Source organism: Micromesistius poutassou, assembly GCF_964030765.1.
Source record: "Micromesistius poutassou genome assembly, chromosome: 16".
Classification (NCBI taxonomy): domain Eukaryota; kingdom Metazoa; phylum Chordata; class Actinopteri; order Gadiformes; family Gadidae; genus Micromesistius; species Micromesistius poutassou.
Window position 1 is genome coordinate 6,080,771 of NC_140286.1, and position 21,326 is coordinate 6,102,096.

Below are 21,326 nucleotides of genomic sequence, written 5' to 3' on the forward strand. Positions count from 1 at the left end.
TTTGTCCACTTTATACTCTGTATACTCTGAAGCACACGTCAATGAGAAGTACCTTTTCAAAGCAAAGATGAAAACATGCAAATCATGTGTGGCATTCTTCGATATAGCCTACATTTATAAACTGAAAGTATATTTTCGTATAAGCATTTGGAAGCTCCCCTAATCTCTATTTCTCATTACATATTTACTAGATGTTTTAATCATACAGTGGTATGTGGTAGTGAAGAGCGTTCTGCCGCCCACGCCGAAATTTTGCCCACGGTCTATCACTGCCCCCTAGCGGCCAGTGTCTATATACCAATTTATTCAAATATGTAAATCTTGAATCTAGATCCAAGAAGCTTGATTGCCCTGTAGATAAAGTCATCACTGGTATGTATTGGCTATCTTTAATTAAAATCACGTGTCATCATCAGGAAGGAAATGAAGCAATGGATAGTGAATCCCAGGCAAAAGAAATGGGTAGCTGAGGGTAAGCACAGCATGGATGCTATGAGCTCATGATTTGTTTCTGTCGGGCCAGTTCCAGGACCGGAGGACCAGCCATCTATAAGGCCCGGCAGTACGGTCAATACATCACACTTGATCAAATACAGACTGCTAATTAATTAAAATCCACGGGGAATCTAACATGGACACATCTCAAACTATGAGGATAAGGAAACATTCACAAAGCATTTCCGTCACGGATGCTTTCACATAATCAGGCACGCACATGGACACACACGCACGCGCGCGCGCACACACACACACACACACACACACACACACACACACACACACACACACACACACACACACATACACACACACAAAGGGGAGAAGATATTTAACTGGTCCAATGCAAAGTGTTCAAACGAGACACACGCACAGTGTAGCACTGTAGGCAAAAGTCATTGGTGAATGATAACCGTTCTGCTGTTGGTGTTATGGCGCATAACACGCAACACAATAAGGCAAGCTTGCGTAAAGCTTGCATTTGGTGAAAAGACTAGACTGCGTCCAGTTCTCTGACGTTTCTGGTATTTCCACAACGAGACTCGTAGTGGAGGTTATCTCGGCCATGGTTATGAAGGAATTGGGGGGAAAGGAACTTTGGCTTTGACTCCCTGAAGTACATGAACCGCGACATGGAAAGGGATTGTTCCCCGCGATTCTATCCCGCCAGTCCCGCTGCCCGCTGCCGCGAGGCACCACTGTCGCTGCCCGCTGCCGCGAGGCACCACTATGGGGTCAGAACAGTCTCATTAATAATGAATGCACAGAGAAGGATTCACAAATGTATTTTGTGATTTATATATTAATTACTCTCTTCTCACAAACACATTTCTGATCCACACACAAATGTGTCTTGTTTAAAATAAATGTGATATAAATCCATAAATATATAAATTTAAAAAATATTTGCAATTTTCATCAAAAATCGATTTGGATGTTGTTACATTTATATACAAACTGTTAAACTTGAATTTACAAGACGCTTTTCATTTGTGAACTTGTTTGCATTTGTGTGTGAACAGGGGGGTATTCCATCAAAGTCGCTAACGAAAGCGGCGATTAGTTGATTAAGCCTGGTTAGAACTAGCGCCAACTTCCACTTGAGACTAAAGCCGTTCCATCAACGCAGTTCAGCCGCGCACTGCTCAGGTTAGTTCAAACCAGGCTCACATTATCGTGGATTACGCGCGTTCACGAGATATATAACCAGCCCAGAACCGTGAATGTCGAATCATGGATCAAATGTCCGAAAAGGACCGAGCGGGATCTTTTCCAGCGGCGAACAGAAGCTGCTTGTGGAGGTCTATGAGGAGTAGGCCTACACGCATATAACTCAAAAAGGGAACACCGTAACCATTAATAGAAACAGGGAGGCTGCTGGCACAAAAATCGGCGATCTGTTGAATGCATAAGTAGTATTAAGCCTAACATATTTTAATTTAATATTGACCATTGATTTAATAGAAGGGTGATAGTCTCGAGTTAACGTGTCGGACTTGCACCCGGTCGTCCGGGGTTCTATCCCCACGGAAGTCATAATTGTAATATAGGAATGATTAGGCTATTAGAGAAAACAAATTACTTTTCATGCCATTTATTTTCCATTTATTTGAATATTGTTAATTAGGGAATTAATAAAATGAATTACAAAATGAAGCCAACGTCAAGAATGAAACACTTCAGTCTAGACGCGAACTCGGGTCGCACGTATCACAGGGCAAGTGCAAGACCCTTCATGCAGCCGCTGATTACTGATGACGCGATAATACATAGATTTGTGTAAAAATGTGTTGAACGAATAACCACAGTAATAATACATAGCAATTCATTGAATTATTTCATTTGCGTCATTTAATCTCAGACCCTTAGTGAAAATATACGCTGTTTGTACTTCATATATGTACATTTATGACAAAATTGTGAGGACTAGGCTTGGCGGAACCTTTTGATGGTACAATTGTTGCTGACAGGTGGATTTCTCTGAAACACCGCTCAAATTAGTAACCTGCTCCCGACCAGGTTAGTTTGGTCGGATAAATTGCCATGGTTACTTAGCGGAAATTCCCTTAAGCCACATTAATGGAACGCAACTCTAGCTGAAAGAAGCCAGGCTAAGCAAAATAAGCCCGGCTTTGCATTTAGCTTGGTTGATGGAATACCCCTCGGGACAAGTGTCATTATGCTGTTGTTTTATTCAAAATAGGTTATCTTTTCAGTTCCTGTTATAGCCACATGATGGCGGTGTACAGCAGTATAAATCGACAACATTAGGTCCACTATAGAGCTGTGGAGGAGCGCGTAACGAGAAGAGCAAACCTTTTGACCGTGGGAAGATTCCGTGTTATTGAATATGTAAAGTTTTATCCTACAATATTAAGGCCTATATTCTGTCATAATTTTGCCGTTCAAGTGACAATATGTAGGCAAGCTTACTCAAACAATGCAATAGGGCAGGCTAAACGAATTTACATATTTAAAGTTATTAGCCTTAGCGATGGTGGACATTGATTTACGGTCTATGAGAGCCCGCATCCGAAAGTGTACTCTAATATTCCAGTGCCACATTATGATTTCGTTGCAATGTTGCAGTAAAAAAACTACAACAAACTCAAGACTCATGGTTACGCTATGGATTTTTAATATCTCACACTTCAAGGTGGACTATTTCTATATTAGTCCATGTTTTATATATATTATTATTATGATTATTATGATGATTTCATTCCCATTATTATTCTATTATAGCATATATATTTTTTTTTTATTAAACATTCGTGACGCTGAACTGTGTTGTTACCACATGTATCCCAGTAGCCTATGATAAGCTTGCATTCCCCAACACTCTCCTTCCATTCATCCACTCTATTACCCACCACCACTACTACGCTACTACCATCCATCCCCAACAGACACGCAGTACCATGCCGGCGAAGCGGTACGCACAGGAGAGTTCCTCCGCCGTGCGGAGCGAGGTCGCCGGTCGTCAATCAACGCCTCCTCGCTACTACGGTAAGCGGCTCCATGTGTGACATGTCACAGAGCTATTGATCACTTGACAAGTTTCTCAATTATGCTGGCAAATGTGGTCAATCATATCGACTCCATTGTCTCAGTTGGTCTTCGTTGACGTCTGATAGTAAATTAATAAGTTCACTTTTTTTCTTCTATAGACTACACAATGCTATCATTATATTATCAAATTTCCAGGAATCTCATTAATTGATATTGTCCATCCATCCTAATTTTCATAATATTGCCCCAGAGTCATATCCTAATGGTTGTGACAGATTGGGGCTCTGCAGTAGCCTACCCTGATTATTATTTATATTATAATTTTTTGGAGCTTGAATTCTATTTGTTGCTGATGAGCCTACAACAGATTGGCAGGGAGAATATCCTACTCTGCTGCTCACAGTAGTTATTGCCAACGCAAACAATAGGAGCATGTGTGTTTGAATAACAAGGGAAGGCTATTTTAGTGTCGTACAGGATAAAGATTAGCAGGATCGCTAATGCCCCCTGAGCTGAACTAAGATGTTGTCTTCTCCCATGTGCTGCGATGGTAACACATGGACAACTCATCAAGTGCATAGCTCAATACGTGCCAACGTGCCAATCTATCACAAAGGTGTAATAGTAGTTACACATAGAGTTAATGATGGGTCTGGAGGCATGCCAGTGGCCGTAGTTAACATAATGAGATACACTGGTGTTCACCCCTATTACGCCGCTGTGATAAAAGGCCTAAAGACAGCATGCTGAACTCCCTGATTGTAATTTGTGTGAATGGCAGACACATTTTTCTATTGTCCCTGACAGTATTTTACCAATATAATTTCATTTCTATATAATTTTTACAAGCACAATACGACGTGTTGTGCCGCCTGTTAACAGCATTGACAAAGCTGTTAATATGATGTGTCAGTAGAACCAAGGAAGGGACATTTACATTCTTCTTTATGATGTCACACCTTATTGTAGAAATCCTGCCTTAATAACGGCCTTTTTCTTTTTATAGGCGTGTATCTACACATTGAGTGGAAATGATTTGTTATTACTTGACTATGCACACTGGATGCCAACAACACTAAATCAAATGCAAATTACAGATTAGGGTGACCAGGGACATTAAGGGATTTAAGGGTTGCGAAGATCTGAAGAGTGCAATATTAAAGAAAATTTGACCCCCAAAAGAGGTCTCTTTCTGCTCCCTCACTCTGTTTCTCCGCCATTGAGTGTTGTATTCAAACACCTGGGGTGGAGCTAGGCTCTGATTTGCAGGCAAGACATCCACTGAACCAATCAGGGAAGAGATGCTCTGATTGGTCAAAATGGAGCCGGGAGCTGTCTACAATCTAAATTGTCTCCTTCAGAGGCAGGTAAAGTTAACAGATATTCTCACAGCTCACTAATATCTGATGGATGACATTGACATTTCTCACAAATTACGAGACACAATCAAATTATAGCTCTTAAATCGCCCAATCCTCTTTTAAGCAATCGTTTTTTACATGGCAAGTTGAGTGTTATACCAAACCTGATTTGTGACTCAGATTTTATCACAAATTGTTAGTATGGGCAGTGTACCGCAGACCATAATTCATGGTCCCAATATTAGTCCAACTTGGCAGACAACCTAGGACAAAAAAAGCCTTTGAGAGGGATGGAATGGAATAAATATAGACCAGTGAGGGGGTTAGCAAACGTGTTGGAATGGACACAAAGGAGCAGTCTTATTGTTTCTTTGTTACATAAACATCACTCGGTGGCTGCCATGTTGGCTAAAGAGTGTGTGATGTCTTTCTACCCTAAAACATTTCTGACAGGTGAAGATGTTGTCAATGTTGTAATAATGTAATAATGTCATTTGCTATTACTGAACCTACAGTTCAGTATAGTTCAAACTTCTTAAAGACTTTAGTCAATCTTACGTGCAGTGGTTGGCATGAAAGATGATTCATAGGAAATGAATAAACCTAATGCCATCTGCAAATGAATACAATAATTATAGAATACATTAAAACAACCGTTTAATGCTTAAACGTTTTTGTAGCGTTTGGTCTAGGTGGGTTGTGGGGGAACATTTAGCAAATTGATTTTAACATTAATTGTCTTATTTTTTACTTGACAGTTGGATTCTTCTCTGTAGCCTTGAGTTCCGACTAAACATTCAAGTATTCTTCCGTAGCTTGCTTGGATGTTAAAGATGACTTGTTATTTCTAGAAGATGCAGGAAGCAATAAGGCTGCTATATCTTTCCTGTTGGTAGGAGGGTGACCCATCTCAGCGGTCTCCAGGCTTAACATTATGAACACGGTGCTGCTACTTGCCATTCACTTTGGCTCTAACCTTTGGTTTTGCTTCAGTAACGTCTTTGTTTTTTGGTCTGTCAAGTCCACCTGTCATTTTACAATCAATTTGCTACATATTTTTCATCCCATTAGTGAACCTAGATGCTAACCTGCATGTTGCTCCTTGAAGGAAACACAAACACCCGGTTTGACCTGTTCCTCCCCACTGTCAAGATTTAAAAAGCACCCCACTTCTGATAGACAGAAATATATAGTTGGCTCATTTTTTTTGTTTCTTCATCTCAATTGTGTCTCTGTTTCGCAGGAGAACCACACAAGTTTGATCCTTTGTTCAGAGGCCCTGTCCGCAAAAGGTCAGTCCATACATTGACATTTGATGTCATGATGTTGTTGTGATTACAATCACGAGCCAGGTTATAACACATGAAACCAGTTATTGTAATTGTTGTTTCTTATGGAATTTGAAATCTACTGTCTGGCTGTTCATCGAAAGAAAATTTAAGTGTGAAAGGGTTTTTCTCCGATTTGTACTTTCGCTTTGGTCTTTAGGGATTTGCACTTATTCTTCTTCCCACATCTTTTCATCTGTCTGCTCTTTTTATTCTGGTTCGGTAGAAGCTGCACTGATGTCCTATGTTGTTTGATCTTCATGGTCGTCATCCTTGCTTATGGGGCTCTTGGGATTGTGGGTGAGTCTGCAAACGCACACACAAAGAAAACTGCACAAGTCCCTGGGTCTTTCTCACATTGCCATATATAGCCTCCAGTGTAACAAGCCCCCCTTTGAACACGCACACACACACACACACACACACACACACACACACACACACACACACACATCTTTCTTAAAAACTTGCATTCCTCTTACAAACTATGCTTGCCTGCCTCTTCTTTCCACGGTGGTCTTCAATCTTCCATCATTTCATCTCCTTTAGTTTCATCAGCATATTTCTTTGCTGCGTTCAACCATTGTCACTACTCTCTTGTGTTCTCCACTACGCCAATCTGCCTTCATCTGTTACTCTCAAGTGACAACACACACTGCCTACTGCTCTCTGTAGCGTGGCACTGCTCATCAAAGTCTCAGAGGAGTTAGTCTTTCTCTCTCATCCCCCATTATCCATATCTCTCTTACGCCTCTCTGTTCTCCATAGTTAAAGGAGGGATGCTGGGCTATTTTCTAATCCAAGAGAGTGAGATTAGAATCACAGCCTGAAACTATCAACTCAGGTTACATCGGGCCAAAGGAGAAACCCAAATCCCGGAGTTCATGATGTTGCACCTGAATGAAGAAGTACTCTCCTTTATTAGAAAAAGGCGAGTGTGACGGGACCCCTTTAATATTCCCTCTCCCGGGAAAGCCGTGACGCAGTCATCTCTGAACGAGTGGGTGTGAATGAAACAAGATGGGGCAGGAGGATGAACGGACTGACAGAAAGTGGGACTCTTAGATATCTCCAATTAGGCTTTTACATGAGGACACAGACCGAACAGTGGAGGAAAACCAGTGAAGGAAAAAATAAGAGCTATGGAAGAGGGTTGAAGATCAGAACCAAAAATAGGAACGTTACAGAGATTATCACCCCACCTCAATCCCCTCCACGCTGACCATTGGTGCTTCCATGATTTGGATGGTTGAGTGTAGGTACCAGCGAGGGTCTCTGGGGACCGAAATCACAGATGAAGTGTGTGAGCCTCCTCACCTGTAGTGTAGTGTGTGAGCCTCCCAGCCTCTAGTGTAGTGTGTGAGCCTACCAGCCTGTAGTGTAGTGTGTGAGCCTCTTGTGTAGTGTGTGAGCCTCCCAGCCTCTAGTGTAGTGTAGCGTGTGAGCCTCTAGTGTAGTGCAGTGTGTAAGCCTCCCAGCCTCTAGTGCAGTGTGTGAGACTACCAGCCTCTAGTGCAGTGTGTGAGACTACCAGCCTCCAGTGTATTGTGTGAGCCTCCCAGCCTCTAGTGTAGTGTGTGAGCCTCCCAGCCTCTAGTGCAGTGTGTGAGACTACCAGCCTCTAGTGTAGTGTGTGAGCCTCCCAGCCTCTAGTGCAGTGTGTGAGCCTCCCAGCCTCTAGTGCAGTGTGTGAGCCTCTAGTGTAGTGTAGTGTGTGAGCCTCCCAGCCTGCCTAGATGATATTCTATCATGAAAAAAGCAAACAGATCAGGACAGGCATGAATAATGGAAGCTTTATGCTGTTGAGAAGAAAGACATCACACCCCTTCTACACTTCGAGGGTACAAGGGCCCCCCCGAAACTGACACGCACACCAAATCACACAAAAATATCGACTTAATTAACCTTCGTCTGTAATCCTTCTATATTCTTCTTCATCTTTCATTTAGAACAAAAATCCAAGGAGGCATGGTGAGAAACATGTGCACACACAGCAGGAGACACACAATTTCTGTTTTGATTTTACACGCGTGTGTGTGTGTGTGTATGTGTGTGTGTGTGTGTGTGTGTGTGTGTGTGTGTGTGTGTGTGTGTGTGTACATATGCAGTACACATATGCGGTACACATCCCTCCCTGGCACCCTCCACCACTTTAAGATGACATCATTTTCAATGACATCACCCCTCTGAAAACATGCACACTTGTGGAAAGGCTGGGAGGAGAAGATGAAGGTCCAGCCCGACGGTCCATTTGCTTGATATTAAATAATCATGATCACGGTTAAATAAATAAGAGTAGGCCTATCAAACAATAGCAGGCTCCAGTCATGACTATCAGTTGACCCTGCCACAGTGCCACCGAGACGGCTTCACTGGGCTCCTCTGACACCAGGACACAGGTAGATGCTATAGAAAACTGGTTCATTGCAGAGTTGTACAGTTTGCAGAGCAGGTGTTGAATAGTGGAATGCTAGAGCTCTCATCCTGTGTGTGTGTGTGTGTGTGTGTGTGTGTGTGTGTGTGTGTGTGTGTGTGTGTGTGTGTGTGTGCATTGATTGATCAATGCACCACAGGTAGGCAGCCTCACTCAGCCCCAGAGTCTAATTAGCCAGACTCAGGCCAGGTGAGGCTGCTTCAACCAGCCATCAACCACACACACTCTGGAATGGCTTTCATGACTGCTGCCACTGCCTCCTGCAAAAGAGGACTATGAGGAATATATGAAATATTTTGATATCAACCAGCCTCATCATTCCTCCTACTGCCGCGCCCTATGGCTCGGCTGGGAACTCGACTCTTTTATGCCACCCTTGCACCCATCTCTTCACAAAATGTTCCCTGATACAGAGCCACACGCATTTGTGCAATGTTTCTGTTTAATATAAAAGATGTAGGTGTGTGACAGTGTATATTCTTAGCATCGTCCATCCGTCCTCTGTAGGGCTAGCTATCTGCATGCGATATGTGATATGAAAGTGATGAAGTGATGATCGTAGCCTGAGAGTTAAGCCTTCTCTGAAACCTTCGATATTTAATGCTCTCTAAGGTGTGAAATAACGGCTGAATCCAGGTGCCGCTCGGTAAACGCAGCAAAGCCTTAAACCGCTGTCCCCTGTTATTAGAAAAGCGACAACATCTTTCCCACGCTGCCAAAATGAGTCCAGATGATTATGGATGCTTAGATGAGGTCATCCCATTTACCTTGGACCAATGGAGCTCTCATGCTATCTCTCTCACTCTATCCCTAATCTATAAAATATGAATCTATAATATTTAATATATACTCACTTATAATAATACCTCCTAATAAATGACGTCTTTCTTATTTCATGAAAGGCATGCTCTTGTTGTTCCACACCTTGCCTTTACAGTACGAATACTAAGACGAGGCTCAAGCTCTCAATGTACAGAAAACAACAGAGGAATAACGGATGTTTTATACTGTTGAGAACAAAGACATCTCATCTCTTCTACACTTCAAGGGTACCAGCACCCCTGAAACACACAAACACACACCAACACACCCCAAAAAATGATTTAGTTCATCCCCTTCTATACTTTATCAGCACTCAATCGTTAATTTAAAATTTAAACGTTTCAAAGAGACGTGGAGAGAATCTTGCACACACAAACGGCAGGACAAAGACTTAGATTTGACCAGTGTGTGTGTGTGTGTGTTTGTGTGTGTGTGTGTGTGTGTGTGTGTGTGTGAGAGTGTTTGTGTATGTGTATGTGTGTGGGCACATGTGCGTATGTGTGCGTGTGTGTGCGTGCGTGTGAACACAGGTTTTGGCATACTCTTCCCTCTCAAGCCCCCCTCCCCCACTACTATAAGAAGATGACATCATTTTCAATGACATCACCCCAAAGATAGTGTGCACACTTGCCCAGACAAATACACACACTCGGTCCTCGTGTACTGCTGCTCACTATACCTCCCTTCCTTTAACTGTCTCCTCTCCTCCCTTCTCTCATCTCCTCGTTATAAGCCCATTCAATTACACAACCTATGTGTGCCACACACACACACACACACACACACACACACACACGCACACGCACACACAGATACATACACATAAGTAACATTCAAACAGCTGACAAACATGCATATTAAGTACCATCTCATTGTAATTTTCTCTTTCATCTTCATTCCTTTATTCTTCTTCTCTGTGTGCAAATTCCAGGAATGCTCAATTTTCTGGTGCAATCTACACACAACTTCTCATAGACAAACCGGGTGATTGTCCATGTTTAGAAGATGGTGATATTATTTAAACAAGAACAATATACTGAAACCTATTATCATGTCCATACATGCATACAAGGGTTGTATGCCACACAATACAAATACAAATGGGCTGTAAGACATATCTAAGAGCTAGAATTCAAGTATTATTTGTTGTTGTATTGGCTGAAATGCTGGTGGACTGCACGCCTCTTTATGAGACAATTTAGATTTCAGGGAATCCATCTTGCCTGTCAATCACAGGTGTGTAAAGCAACACTTGTCAATGGCAGGCAAACGTAGGTAGGGTGGGAGCAGAGAGTGAAGGGGCGGGTTTTTGGGGTTGCTTATTTTCCTCTTTTCTTTTCTGCTCTCTTTCTCCATTTACATCTCTCAATTCTTATCTACAGCCACTTTTAATTTCCAGTCTTGCATGTGAACTAACACTCCTGTCTGGTTCCTCTGTTGTAACAAAGCCTTCTGTTCCCCTCAGCCTGGCTGCACGGTGACCCGCGGAAGGTTCTCCACGCCACAGACAGCTACGGCCAGTTTTGTGGACAGAACGGAACGCCCAACGCGTAAGCACCCAACCCGCACTGACCTCTGGTGGGAGACCGACCAAAACATGTTTTGTAAACCTAGTCACAACAGCCCCATCATTTGTGAATACAATTCTTTGTTACTGATGCATTCATGTTTAGCAATTTCTCACATGGAGAATGCGAGAAATACTTCACCTAGATACCTGATGGCTCCATGCTCTAGAGGCAAAGAGCTGCTCCCAAAGCCTTCCTTATCTGTGCAATCACCACATAATGAATTGGATGGACAATCACTCATCACCTGTGATGGGGAGGTGTGAGAGGGGGCATTTCCACCCTCCGCTGGTCAGAGCAGGAAGTGAGTCTTTAAGAAACGGATGCTTGGCAGGCCGTAACCGTGGCGATGATAAAAGCATCGATGTTGCTGGCTGCAGGGGAGTGATAAGGGGTATGGTGTGTGTGTGTGTGTGGGGGGGGGGGGGCATTGCTGTCTGTGTGTTTCAGAGAGACAGAGACATAGAGAGAGAGAGAGAGAGAGAGAGAGAGAGAGAGAGAGAGAGAGAGAGGGAGAGAACATTTGTATCCAGGCATTTATGATAACATTTGTTAGAGTTCATCATTTATCAAGATCTCAGTGACAAAATGTGGGTAGATTGTAAAATTTTACACACAATGTGCTTGGGCTACTCGCTAATATATGACTACTTTGAAACCCAGCCCAAATGCATACATTTGACTTTAGTAGACCATAACAATGACAAGCTCTGACAACATGACGTTTTTGCAGGAAGAAGCCAATACTGTTCTACTTCAACATCCTGAAATGTGCCAACCCAGCTGTTCTTATCAATCTTCAGTGTCCGACCACACAGGTAGGAATTACTATACAGAATCAGATCCCACGCTACAAATCCCATAAGATTCAATCAAGAAATTAGCAAGTAAAAAACATACACCTTTTAGTCCTTAGTTTCTTTAATCAGCATCCCTTTAGCGCAGTCTTCTGTATTATTTTATCATGGATTTTTTGCACAAACATATCGGACAAAAATCCTTGTATGGTATGTGCAAAGTTCCCTGCCAATAAAACTCTTTTGAATAGCTCAATAATCAATGCCAAAATGGTGACATGCATTTGTGCTCATCTCACAGCATCAACACTGCTTCTACGTTGTTTCTAGATGTGTGTGTCAAAGTGTCCGGACAGGTTTGCCACCTACACAGACATGCAGCTGCAGAAGACACTCGGCAGCAGCTACTGGGACTATTACAGGCAGTTCTGCAAACCTGGCTTCAACAATCCCAACAAGGTAGCAGTATTCATCGTTTATAGACTACCTTTGCTCATTGCATGTTAATTGCAATTGTAACCAAGCAGAAGTTGTAAGTGTCGAACACAACGGTTTTATACAACTACTTATTTTTGTATGATGATCTTGTGTGTTATTTAAATGTCCTGTTTGAGGCAACTGCTTATCTATTTGCCACGAGAAAGTGTCAACCATTTGACCAATTTGCAGCACTCTTTCGAACACTGAGCATAGAGGATCATTAGTGGAGTGGATTTATCACACCAGTCCCCCTGGAAGTGCTGTGTCTTCAAGAGATGATTAGGTGATTAGTGATTGACAACACCTGCCCCTATCTCTCTGTCTTCTAATCCGATGCCGTCGGCCCCACACTCTCGCGTGGTTCTCCCTCAGCGAGAGCTCTGAACCTCCTCCCATAGTGATTTTTTTTTTCTCTTGTTGCTTTTGAATGCCTGTGACCGAAAATGTCAACGTTGGCCCTTTTCTCTTTCAGCCCGTGTCTCAGGTTCTGCGAGATGAGGACTGCCCCTCTATGATCATTCCTAGCAGACCATGTAAGCGTGTGGTTCTTAGAAAGAATCACGTTGGCAGGTTTCAATACTTATATGATACTACTATATGATATATACATATATATATATAGTGTATATATATATATATATATATATATATATATATATATATACTATATGAAAGCATACAGAAATCTACAGAATATACAGAAGTTTTCAGCTCAGATCAGACGTAATAAAAAAACATTACATGTCAGACATGGACAACAAACATCGAGAACTTTACTATTCTCTGTACTTGGCCAGACCACAGCTTATACGTGCAGACAACACGCAACCTTTCAAACGCCGCCATCTAGTGGCTACCACCTTTACAGCGTCTATCACTTATTATATTCTATATTATTCAGTATCATGTATGATACAGAATAATGTGCATGACATAAATATAACATTGTAATGGGAGTTGTGTGTGGAAACGGAGCAAAGTGTTGGACTGATTCTCAGCTGAAAAAATTAAGAACAGCATATCTGTATGTAAGATAAGATGATCCTTTTGTCTCTTGTGATGTATTCCTTTGTGTGCTTTGTGTAAAAGTGCTTGGCACACTCTAGCCATGATGGTTGTCTGCTTTTGTTGGAAGAATTTTCTAGTCTGTGAACATTTCAAATGGGTGTTGGTCAACCCCAGCCCATATTCTGTATGTTGTGTTTCGGTTTGGTTTGTTGAGGAAGTGGGCCCTTACATTGAGCAGCCATGCCCATGGTGCTATGTGTGTGTGTGTGTGTGTGTGTGTGTGAGCCCCTGTGGGATGCCTCACGGACCAGTCTCTGATATGCGTTTGCCTCAGTTCTCCAGAGGTGTCTTCCGGACTTCATCCCTCTGAACGGGACGCTGACGGTGGCCAACCACACCAGGTTTAAAGACGCCATGGACGCCCCTCGCAGCGTCGCGGAGCTACGCCAAGCTGCCAAGTAAAACCTGCGGTCCTGCTGCTTCTTGCACGTTTTGAAGTCAATCATTTGACATTTTCTTTAGAAACACACCGTATTTTGGTGATTTTTGACGCTGGTTTTTGAAGATGTAGAAGTACATGGTTGTGCATATTTAGTGTTTTGATAATTTTTTGCATGGTTACTCTGTTGCAAATATCTTGCTGCTGCTTTGGTTAATGTTTAGTTTAAAATATGTAGCATTCAACTCAGGGTTTTTACCTCTGTCTCCTTTTATTACAGACTTCCTTCTTTTTCTTTTTGCAGTGGCATAACAGGGCTAGTGGACGCCAAGGAGTGGGGCATGAAGATAGTGGAGGATTATGCTAAATCCTGGCAATGGATACTCATGTAAGTGCACACACACCCAAACACATTGTAATACAAATACTAAATAATAAACACAAATTAAATTAAATTGTATAAACCAATGCCAGATATTGTGTTATTTTCTCATACTTTCGTCCAAAAAAAGAGATACAATTTGTGACACTAACATATTTAGCATAGTGGATACAATACGTATGTTAACATATGATGTATAACATTGTGCAATGTGTGCGTTAACAGTGGTCTGCTGATAGCTGCGGTGGTTAGCCTAACCTTCATACTGCTGCTGAGGTTCACAGCTGGCTTACTGCTTTGGGTCACCATCATCACTGTCATGCTGCTTATTGCTTATGGTACGCATTTGTACTACTGTTATCCTTGTGTGATATTCACAACACCTGTGTGTTCATGAGGTTGTTTAATGGGAGAATTGGGATTTATTTTATGCACTGCCACCTTTTGGTCTCAGTGACAAAGAGCAATTTAAAAAAAGTATATAAATGTTTGTGTATGTGTGAGTGTTTGTTTTTGTGTGTGTGTGTGTGTATGCGCATGCTTTGTGTTCATAATTTAATGTGTACACTTCAGATAGTGTGTGTGTGTGTGTGTGTGTGGTTGAGTAAGTAATATTTGAACCAGTTCCAATCATATGCATAAAGTTCCTGAATGACACCTCAGTTTATTCATATCACTGAATGTCACTGCTACGACTGGACTGGAAGTAGACATATCTGTTGAATGGAAAATGAAATTCATCCACTCATTGTTAAGTGACCTTTGGTTTTTGAAAAGCGCTATATGAATTATTATTATTATTACACCCTGAAAACATTGCTAAGATGTTCTTGTCTGTGATTAGTGGATGAACGATGATTTGTGTGTGTATTCCTCAATCCTCCTTCTTCTCTGTTAGGAATGTGGTACTGCTCTAGGGAGCTGTCTGGCCTCGGTGAGAGACTAGGTTCCGATGTTGCCATTGTGGAGGTTGGCTTTCATACCGACCTACAAGTCTATCTTCAGCTGAGGCAAACATGGGTCATATTCTGTAAGTTACCCTCACAATCGCTTGCCTATGTGTCTGCTGACTGTTTTGACTTGACAACAAGTCGACAACAAAACTTGACAAAAATGTAAAATTACATTTTATTTGTATTTTTTTATTCCTGCAGTATATACAACTTTTTTGTAGTCTATTAGTTCCAGCTCTAGAATCTATTTTCTTGCTTTGGCATATGTAGAATTACGGTAACCTGATTTTTTTTCTCATGCTTCATCATTCAGTGGTTTTCCTCGGGGGAATGGAAGCTTCCATCTTATTGATGCTGATCTTTCTGAGGGGAAGGGTCCAAGTAGCCATCACTCTTCTCAGAGAAGCTAGCAAGTATGAGCCCCAAACCTGCCTGCAAGAATCTATCAACTGTGGTAGCTTATTATGTGATAGCTTTATCCTCAATTTTATACGCTGAAACAAATTAATCTACACAGTTGTTTTATGATGTGATACACCATTCATTTATGGTAATTATTAAGTTATATAATGGATTGTATTCTTGAATTAATGAAGGAATTTGCCTTTGTATTGTTCTCCCCTTAACAGAGCTACTGGCCACATCATGTCCTCTCTGTTTTATCCTCTCATCACCTTCCTTCTGCTGGCTCTCTTCATCTCCTATTGGGCTGTTACGGCCGTGTATCCTCTCACACCAAATCAGTGATGTATATTTGTATCTCTGGGATCGGCATCAGCAGCTGGCTACTATGTTGAGCACAACAGTTTGATCAGCATTGACAGAGTCCAGCTGTTTGTTTGTCAACATGAAATGTTAGCAATCATTCTTAGATTCATTGAATCAGCGGGTGGCACAAGAAAGTACAACAGGGCAAGATTTTCAAGATTAAAGTATACTTTATTTGTCCCACAGGAAATTTGTCTTGGACATTTTGAAACTAAACAACCAAAAAAAAGTCCCCTCCCTCTCTGCTCCTACCCTCTCTGAGTTTCTCCGAAATTGTTGTAAGGTGTTGAGTTTCCCGTAGCTGTGATTGACAGGCAAGATGGCTTCTCCGAACCAATCAGAGAAAAGATTCCCTGACGTAGGATATGTAGAGTTAGAAAGGTCTACTGTATTTCCTCCCTAGCCTTGACACCACTCAACAGATTGCTAGCTTCCTCAGGAGAGGCGGTCTACAAGGTGATGTCACCAGATATCACCTGTCCCTATGCCAACAGCACCTGCTCCCCTGAGGTACACACCCATATGTATGTTTAAATGTATGTCATCTATGTGAAGTATCTTATTTATGTATGTATGTATGTATATGTATGTATGTATGTATGTATGTTAATATAAGAATTGAATGAAACATCAAAAAATCATTAATAAAGCAGACATATTCTTTAAACCAGGCATGGGACGATTGTAAAAAGACTGTAAAACTGGTCGAATATTACGCTAGTCATGTCCATTGATATACATTAGCCCTTACCTTAACTACTCTTATAGAGCCGTGCATACCTGAGAACTAGCTTCAGCGCTAACCCCCCCCATCCCCTGTCGTTTGCCTTCGCCCCTCGTGTTCCCCCCCCTCATCCAGACGTTCAACAGGACGTCCAACTGGTCGACAACGGCCCTAGCCTCCTGCGAGGGCTCCCGCTGCACGTTCGCCTTCTACGGTGGGGAGACCCCCTTCCACCGCTATCTGTTCCTGCTGCAGCTCTTCAACCTGCTGACCTGCTTGTGGCTAGTCAACTTCAGCCTGGCTCTGGAGCAGTGCACCCTGGCCGGGGCCTTCGCCAGCTACTACTGGGCCCGGAGGAGGCCCCGGGACGTCCCGCCCTGCCCGCTCTTCTCCTCCTTCAGCAGGGCTGTCAGGTACAGAGGGAGGGTGTGTGTGTGTGTGTGTGTGTGTGTGCGTGCGTGCGTGCGTGCGTGCATGTGTGTGTTGACACTTTCCCCTTGAGAGGTTTAACAATGGAAGTTTTAACAATGAATAGTTTATGAGATAAACTGTACGAGTTGTGGGGTGAAGCACAGAACTAACCTAAGGGCTTCCCAGACGAGGGCGATAATAACACAACACATGGTCGGCACATTGGGTTCCGCCTACAAATGAGCTGCCACGACAGGACAACTCTCGGCTTGTTTATGGCCCTAATACACGTTGCATCGATACATTTCTGACGCTTCCTTGTGGTGTCTGGATTCCCCTTATACTCTGCCTTACTTGTATTTTAAGTAATTTTTAATAGTGTGCGAGATATTGTTCACTGTATATAAGGAATGAGGGAATAGACCGGAATGAGGGAACAAGTGAGTGAGGGAGTGGTCGCTGTCCAAGGTGCTGAAGTGTCTCCCCAGGCCATGTGGAGGCCGTTGACAGCCTGTCTGTGTGGATGATTGTATGTGTGTATAGAAATTGTATTTATGTATGAGTATATATGATTCTATATTTTTGTGTGTATATATGAATCATGCATTACAATAAGAATACTAAACAACTGTAATTTATATTTATTTAAATACATTTTATTTTCTATACATTTACTCTACACAACATACCACAGACACACGCACGCATAACAAAAATAAAGGTAGTACATAGATGTATTGATGTGTGTGTGTGTGTGTGTGTGTGTGTGTGTGTGTGTGTGTGTGTGTGTTTGTAGGTACCACACAGGGTCTCTGGCTTTCGGCTCACTGATTCTGTCAGTTGTCCAGCTCGCCCGAATACTGTTAGAATACCTGGATGAGAAACTAAGAGGTTGGCCACACATACACACTCCTTTGTTTACCCCCAGATCAATGGAGAGTTTTCACCGGTGTGTTGAATCTCTCTTCAAAGACAGATTTTAAAAAACAGTTGTGAGCTTGCAATGTTAAGAGACATGTTTTCTCCATGTAAACACACACATGTGAATGTAAACTGGTACACCAGGGCCATTTATTATCCGTCCATTCCCAGAGATGGTGCAAACCATGGATGTGGTAAAAAATTTAAACGGTTGTGTTAGTACATTGTCCCCTTTGTGTAAAAAGTTCAAGATAACCCTTTACAATAAGGTACAATAATAACTCTTAAGCAGATTAAATAATGTATAAATTAATCCCTTAGTTAATATGAAAACCATAACCTAAGTTAACATTTAAACCATTAGCTAACATTAACACCATGAGTTAATTATTACTAGACCATTAGTTAACTGTTAATTAATTGTTACCAAGATGGGTTTTTCCAGTGTCCATACAGACCCAGACTCAAAAACAGTTGTAGAATCCAGATGTTTCTTTCGTGGTGTGTGAGATCCTTTTGTGTGTATCCATCCAGGAGCTAACAACATCATAGCCAGGTTCTTACTGTGCTGCCTGAAGTGCTGTTTCTGGTGCCTTGAGCGATTCATACGTTACATGAACCGCAACGCTTACATCATGGTGAGTTATTATTCTGTGACGATGGAAGTAGTTTGTAGGATTTGTAGCAGTAGCCATTGTTTTCTACTCATTCAACCCAACTCACTGTTCAAGCAAGTCTCCTCCCACTATAAACTTAAAAAAAAAAACAAAAAAAAAAAACATATGCTTGCTGACTTTTGGTAGACTCTTTTTTACATTTAGGGGGAGGGACTATATTGCTCTTCAGGCTATTGCTATCTTTCATAAGCCCCTAACAAAGGCTAAAATCTGGGGGGGGGGCATTCATCCAGAATGTATTTATTTTATATACTGTATGTAACAAAAAATGTTGCATTTATCTTTATTTTTCAATTAGCTAGCTTTCAATGTCTAAATCCCAACAGTGACTCTGCTCTGATTGTCCCTGTGTGGTCCCTCATTCAGGTGGCCATCTACGGCACAAACTTCTGCACCTCAGCCAGGGAGGCCTTTTTCCTACTGATGAGGAATGTCGTCAGGTAAACTGAAGCGTGGAACATCTGGCGTGCATCAATTTTTGCGTTTGTATGACAAAATGTAGCTGGCTTGTACACGTATCCTGACCATTTTCACCACAATCCAAATATAATGTTTTTGGGGAGCTGAATTGTCTGTCCAAAAATGTCATAATTTCCACAAAAAAAATGTATTGTGTTTAATGTGTGAAATGTTTGAATGCAAAGGTTAGAGAGAAATATAATGACTGGCCTCCTGAATCTCGAGGATATAGTAGAGGCACCCACCACCCAGCTTAATGCTACTAGGGCTGAACTGTCTCTCCTACTCCCTACAGGGTGGCTGTTCTCGACAGAGTGACCGACTTTCTGTTGTTCCTCGGAAAATTGCTCATCGCAGGTGGAGTTGGTGAGTCACAGTGGTAGCATGGTACTATTAATAATTTGGGGATCCCTTTTAAATTTGTGTGTGTGTGTGTTTGTTGCAGGCGTGCTGGCTTTTTTCGTCTTTGACAGAAAGCTCACTATATTCGTGGAAGTGCCCGATCTCAACTTTTATTGGGTCCCAATAGTGGTAAACCACACATTTAACACACATACACTCAGTCACTATCACATACATATGTAGCTGGAAGAAAATATGCAGCCGACATGCAAATGAGTACATTTTAAGAGAAACGTATCATAACAAGTCTACAAAGTCCTTTACCAATCTTGTCACTGTGTTTTTCCTATCAGACGGTGTTCATGGGGTCCTATCTGATTGCCCATGGGTTCTTCAATGTGTATGCCATGTGTGTGGACACACTCTTCCTCTGCTTCTGTAAGCGACTCATCAAGTGGCGCGGTGACACATTAGTTAAGGGGAAAACATTAGAAAACAAATTCAAACATTCTTGCCAGGAGAAGAGTACTGTCGGTTTAAACTTTTATTTTGACAAATGTACCACTAACTGTTGCCCATTGTCACACCAACTGTCCTCTCTCTGAGCAGGTGAAGACCTGGAGCGGAACGATGGCAGCACGGAACGGCCTTTCCTCATGTCCCCAGGGCTTCACCAACTTCTGGGAAAATCCAGTCCGTCTCGGTAGCATTTGTTTCCTGGATATGCACGCTTTAAAATCAATCAATCAACAAGCTTTTTCAAAGCTGGTGTCCACGTTTCTCACAACCAGTGGAAGATGCAAAGAGAGAAGAATGCATGTCACCTAAAACCCTACCCGTCGCTTTTCTGTTCAGTGTCTCATAGAGAGAGTTAGTCCGACCTTACAACTGCGACTCAATGTTGTCATTGGGCATAGGCATACAGCATGGGATGCTTCCTGGGGAGGTTCTCTCTTTGTTTGATCTTTGTACAGGGATGAACAGGGAAAGGTAGGGCACATGATTCCATGTGAGCCTATGGTAGATCCTGGGTCCAACCCTCACTCACGTTGTTTACCACAACATATGCGTTGGCGACACAAACCAACCGAGGAACTACTACTCGCGTGCCACTGCTTCAAACGTCTGTGACACCACACTACGACCTTCTACTGTTCAGCTTCTGGAATAGCTGGACTTCTTCTTTAATGCCGCCTTATACTGCTTTGACCACAAGTGTTTTTTCTTCTATCACGAAACAATAACAATTTTGGAGAATTGAAAAGAACAGTCTCAATTTAGAGTTTTCGATGGTAGCAAGGATTTGGAATCCATATAATGGAGGAAGCCTAAGCTCTCAAAAGAGACTTGAATATCTATATATAATGCATGTCATGTTATGTATGTGTTCTTTGTGGATAAAAGCTGTTTATTGTTCCAAGGGCTATGATGGTATGTTATATTTTTTTGGGCAATTGTGCTGTAAGCAGACTTTTTTTTTCAATTCAATCTCATGCTGTACATTATTGTTCAATGTACAAGTACAATGGATATGTATCTGTATGGCTGCTTTAACATTTATTTATGCACTGTGATTGTATGCATTGAGGTAACTTGATATGTGAACTTGATATGTGAACATTATACTGATAGTATAATGTATAGTATAAATCATACTATAATGTGTAGTATGAATCATAATAACATGATTTGTTGTTTGGTTCTCCATAAAAGGATTAAGCGTTGTCCAAGTTTTTACAGTTACTCTCTGTGAAATGTTCCTGTTGCAGTAGAAAGACAGAAGAGCTTCGTCCTGAATTCGATGATCTCTGAAGAAGGTCATCGTCATATCAATAATTACAGATGGATTACATTGTTTTCTTGGTTTAATTTTGGTAAAAATGAATTGACCGGAAATAATCAGTGGTGTTCTGAAGTTGTATGTTACTAACGATATATCCTC

At 41.9% G+C, this 21,326-nt stretch overlaps 1 protein-coding gene across 1 annotated transcript; it reads left to right on the forward strand.

Moving 5' to 3' along the window:
- Positions 1-3,419: 3,419 nt before the first annotated feature.
- On the forward strand, positions 3,420-20,091 carry LOC311361284 (choline transporter-like protein 5-A; the record flags this gene model as incomplete). The annotated part of the gene is made up of 22 exons (XM_084481461.1): positions 3,420-3,507; positions 6,115-6,163; positions 6,426-6,499; positions 10,921-11,005; positions 11,757-11,841; positions 12,151-12,279; positions 12,773-12,833; positions 13,643-13,766; positions 14,052-14,135; positions 14,355-14,467; positions 15,028-15,159; positions 15,396-15,495; positions 15,712-15,804; positions 16,273-16,360; positions 16,710-16,987; positions 17,782-17,876; positions 18,441-18,544; positions 18,950-19,023; positions 19,338-19,408; positions 19,488-19,573; positions 19,738-19,822; positions 19,994-20,091. 22 exons carry the CDS (start codon positions 3,420-3,422, stop codon positions 20,089-20,091), a joined length of 2,196 nt encoding a protein of 731 aa, XP_084337587.1.
- Between the last annotated feature and the right edge of the window lie 1,235 nt (positions 20,092-21,326).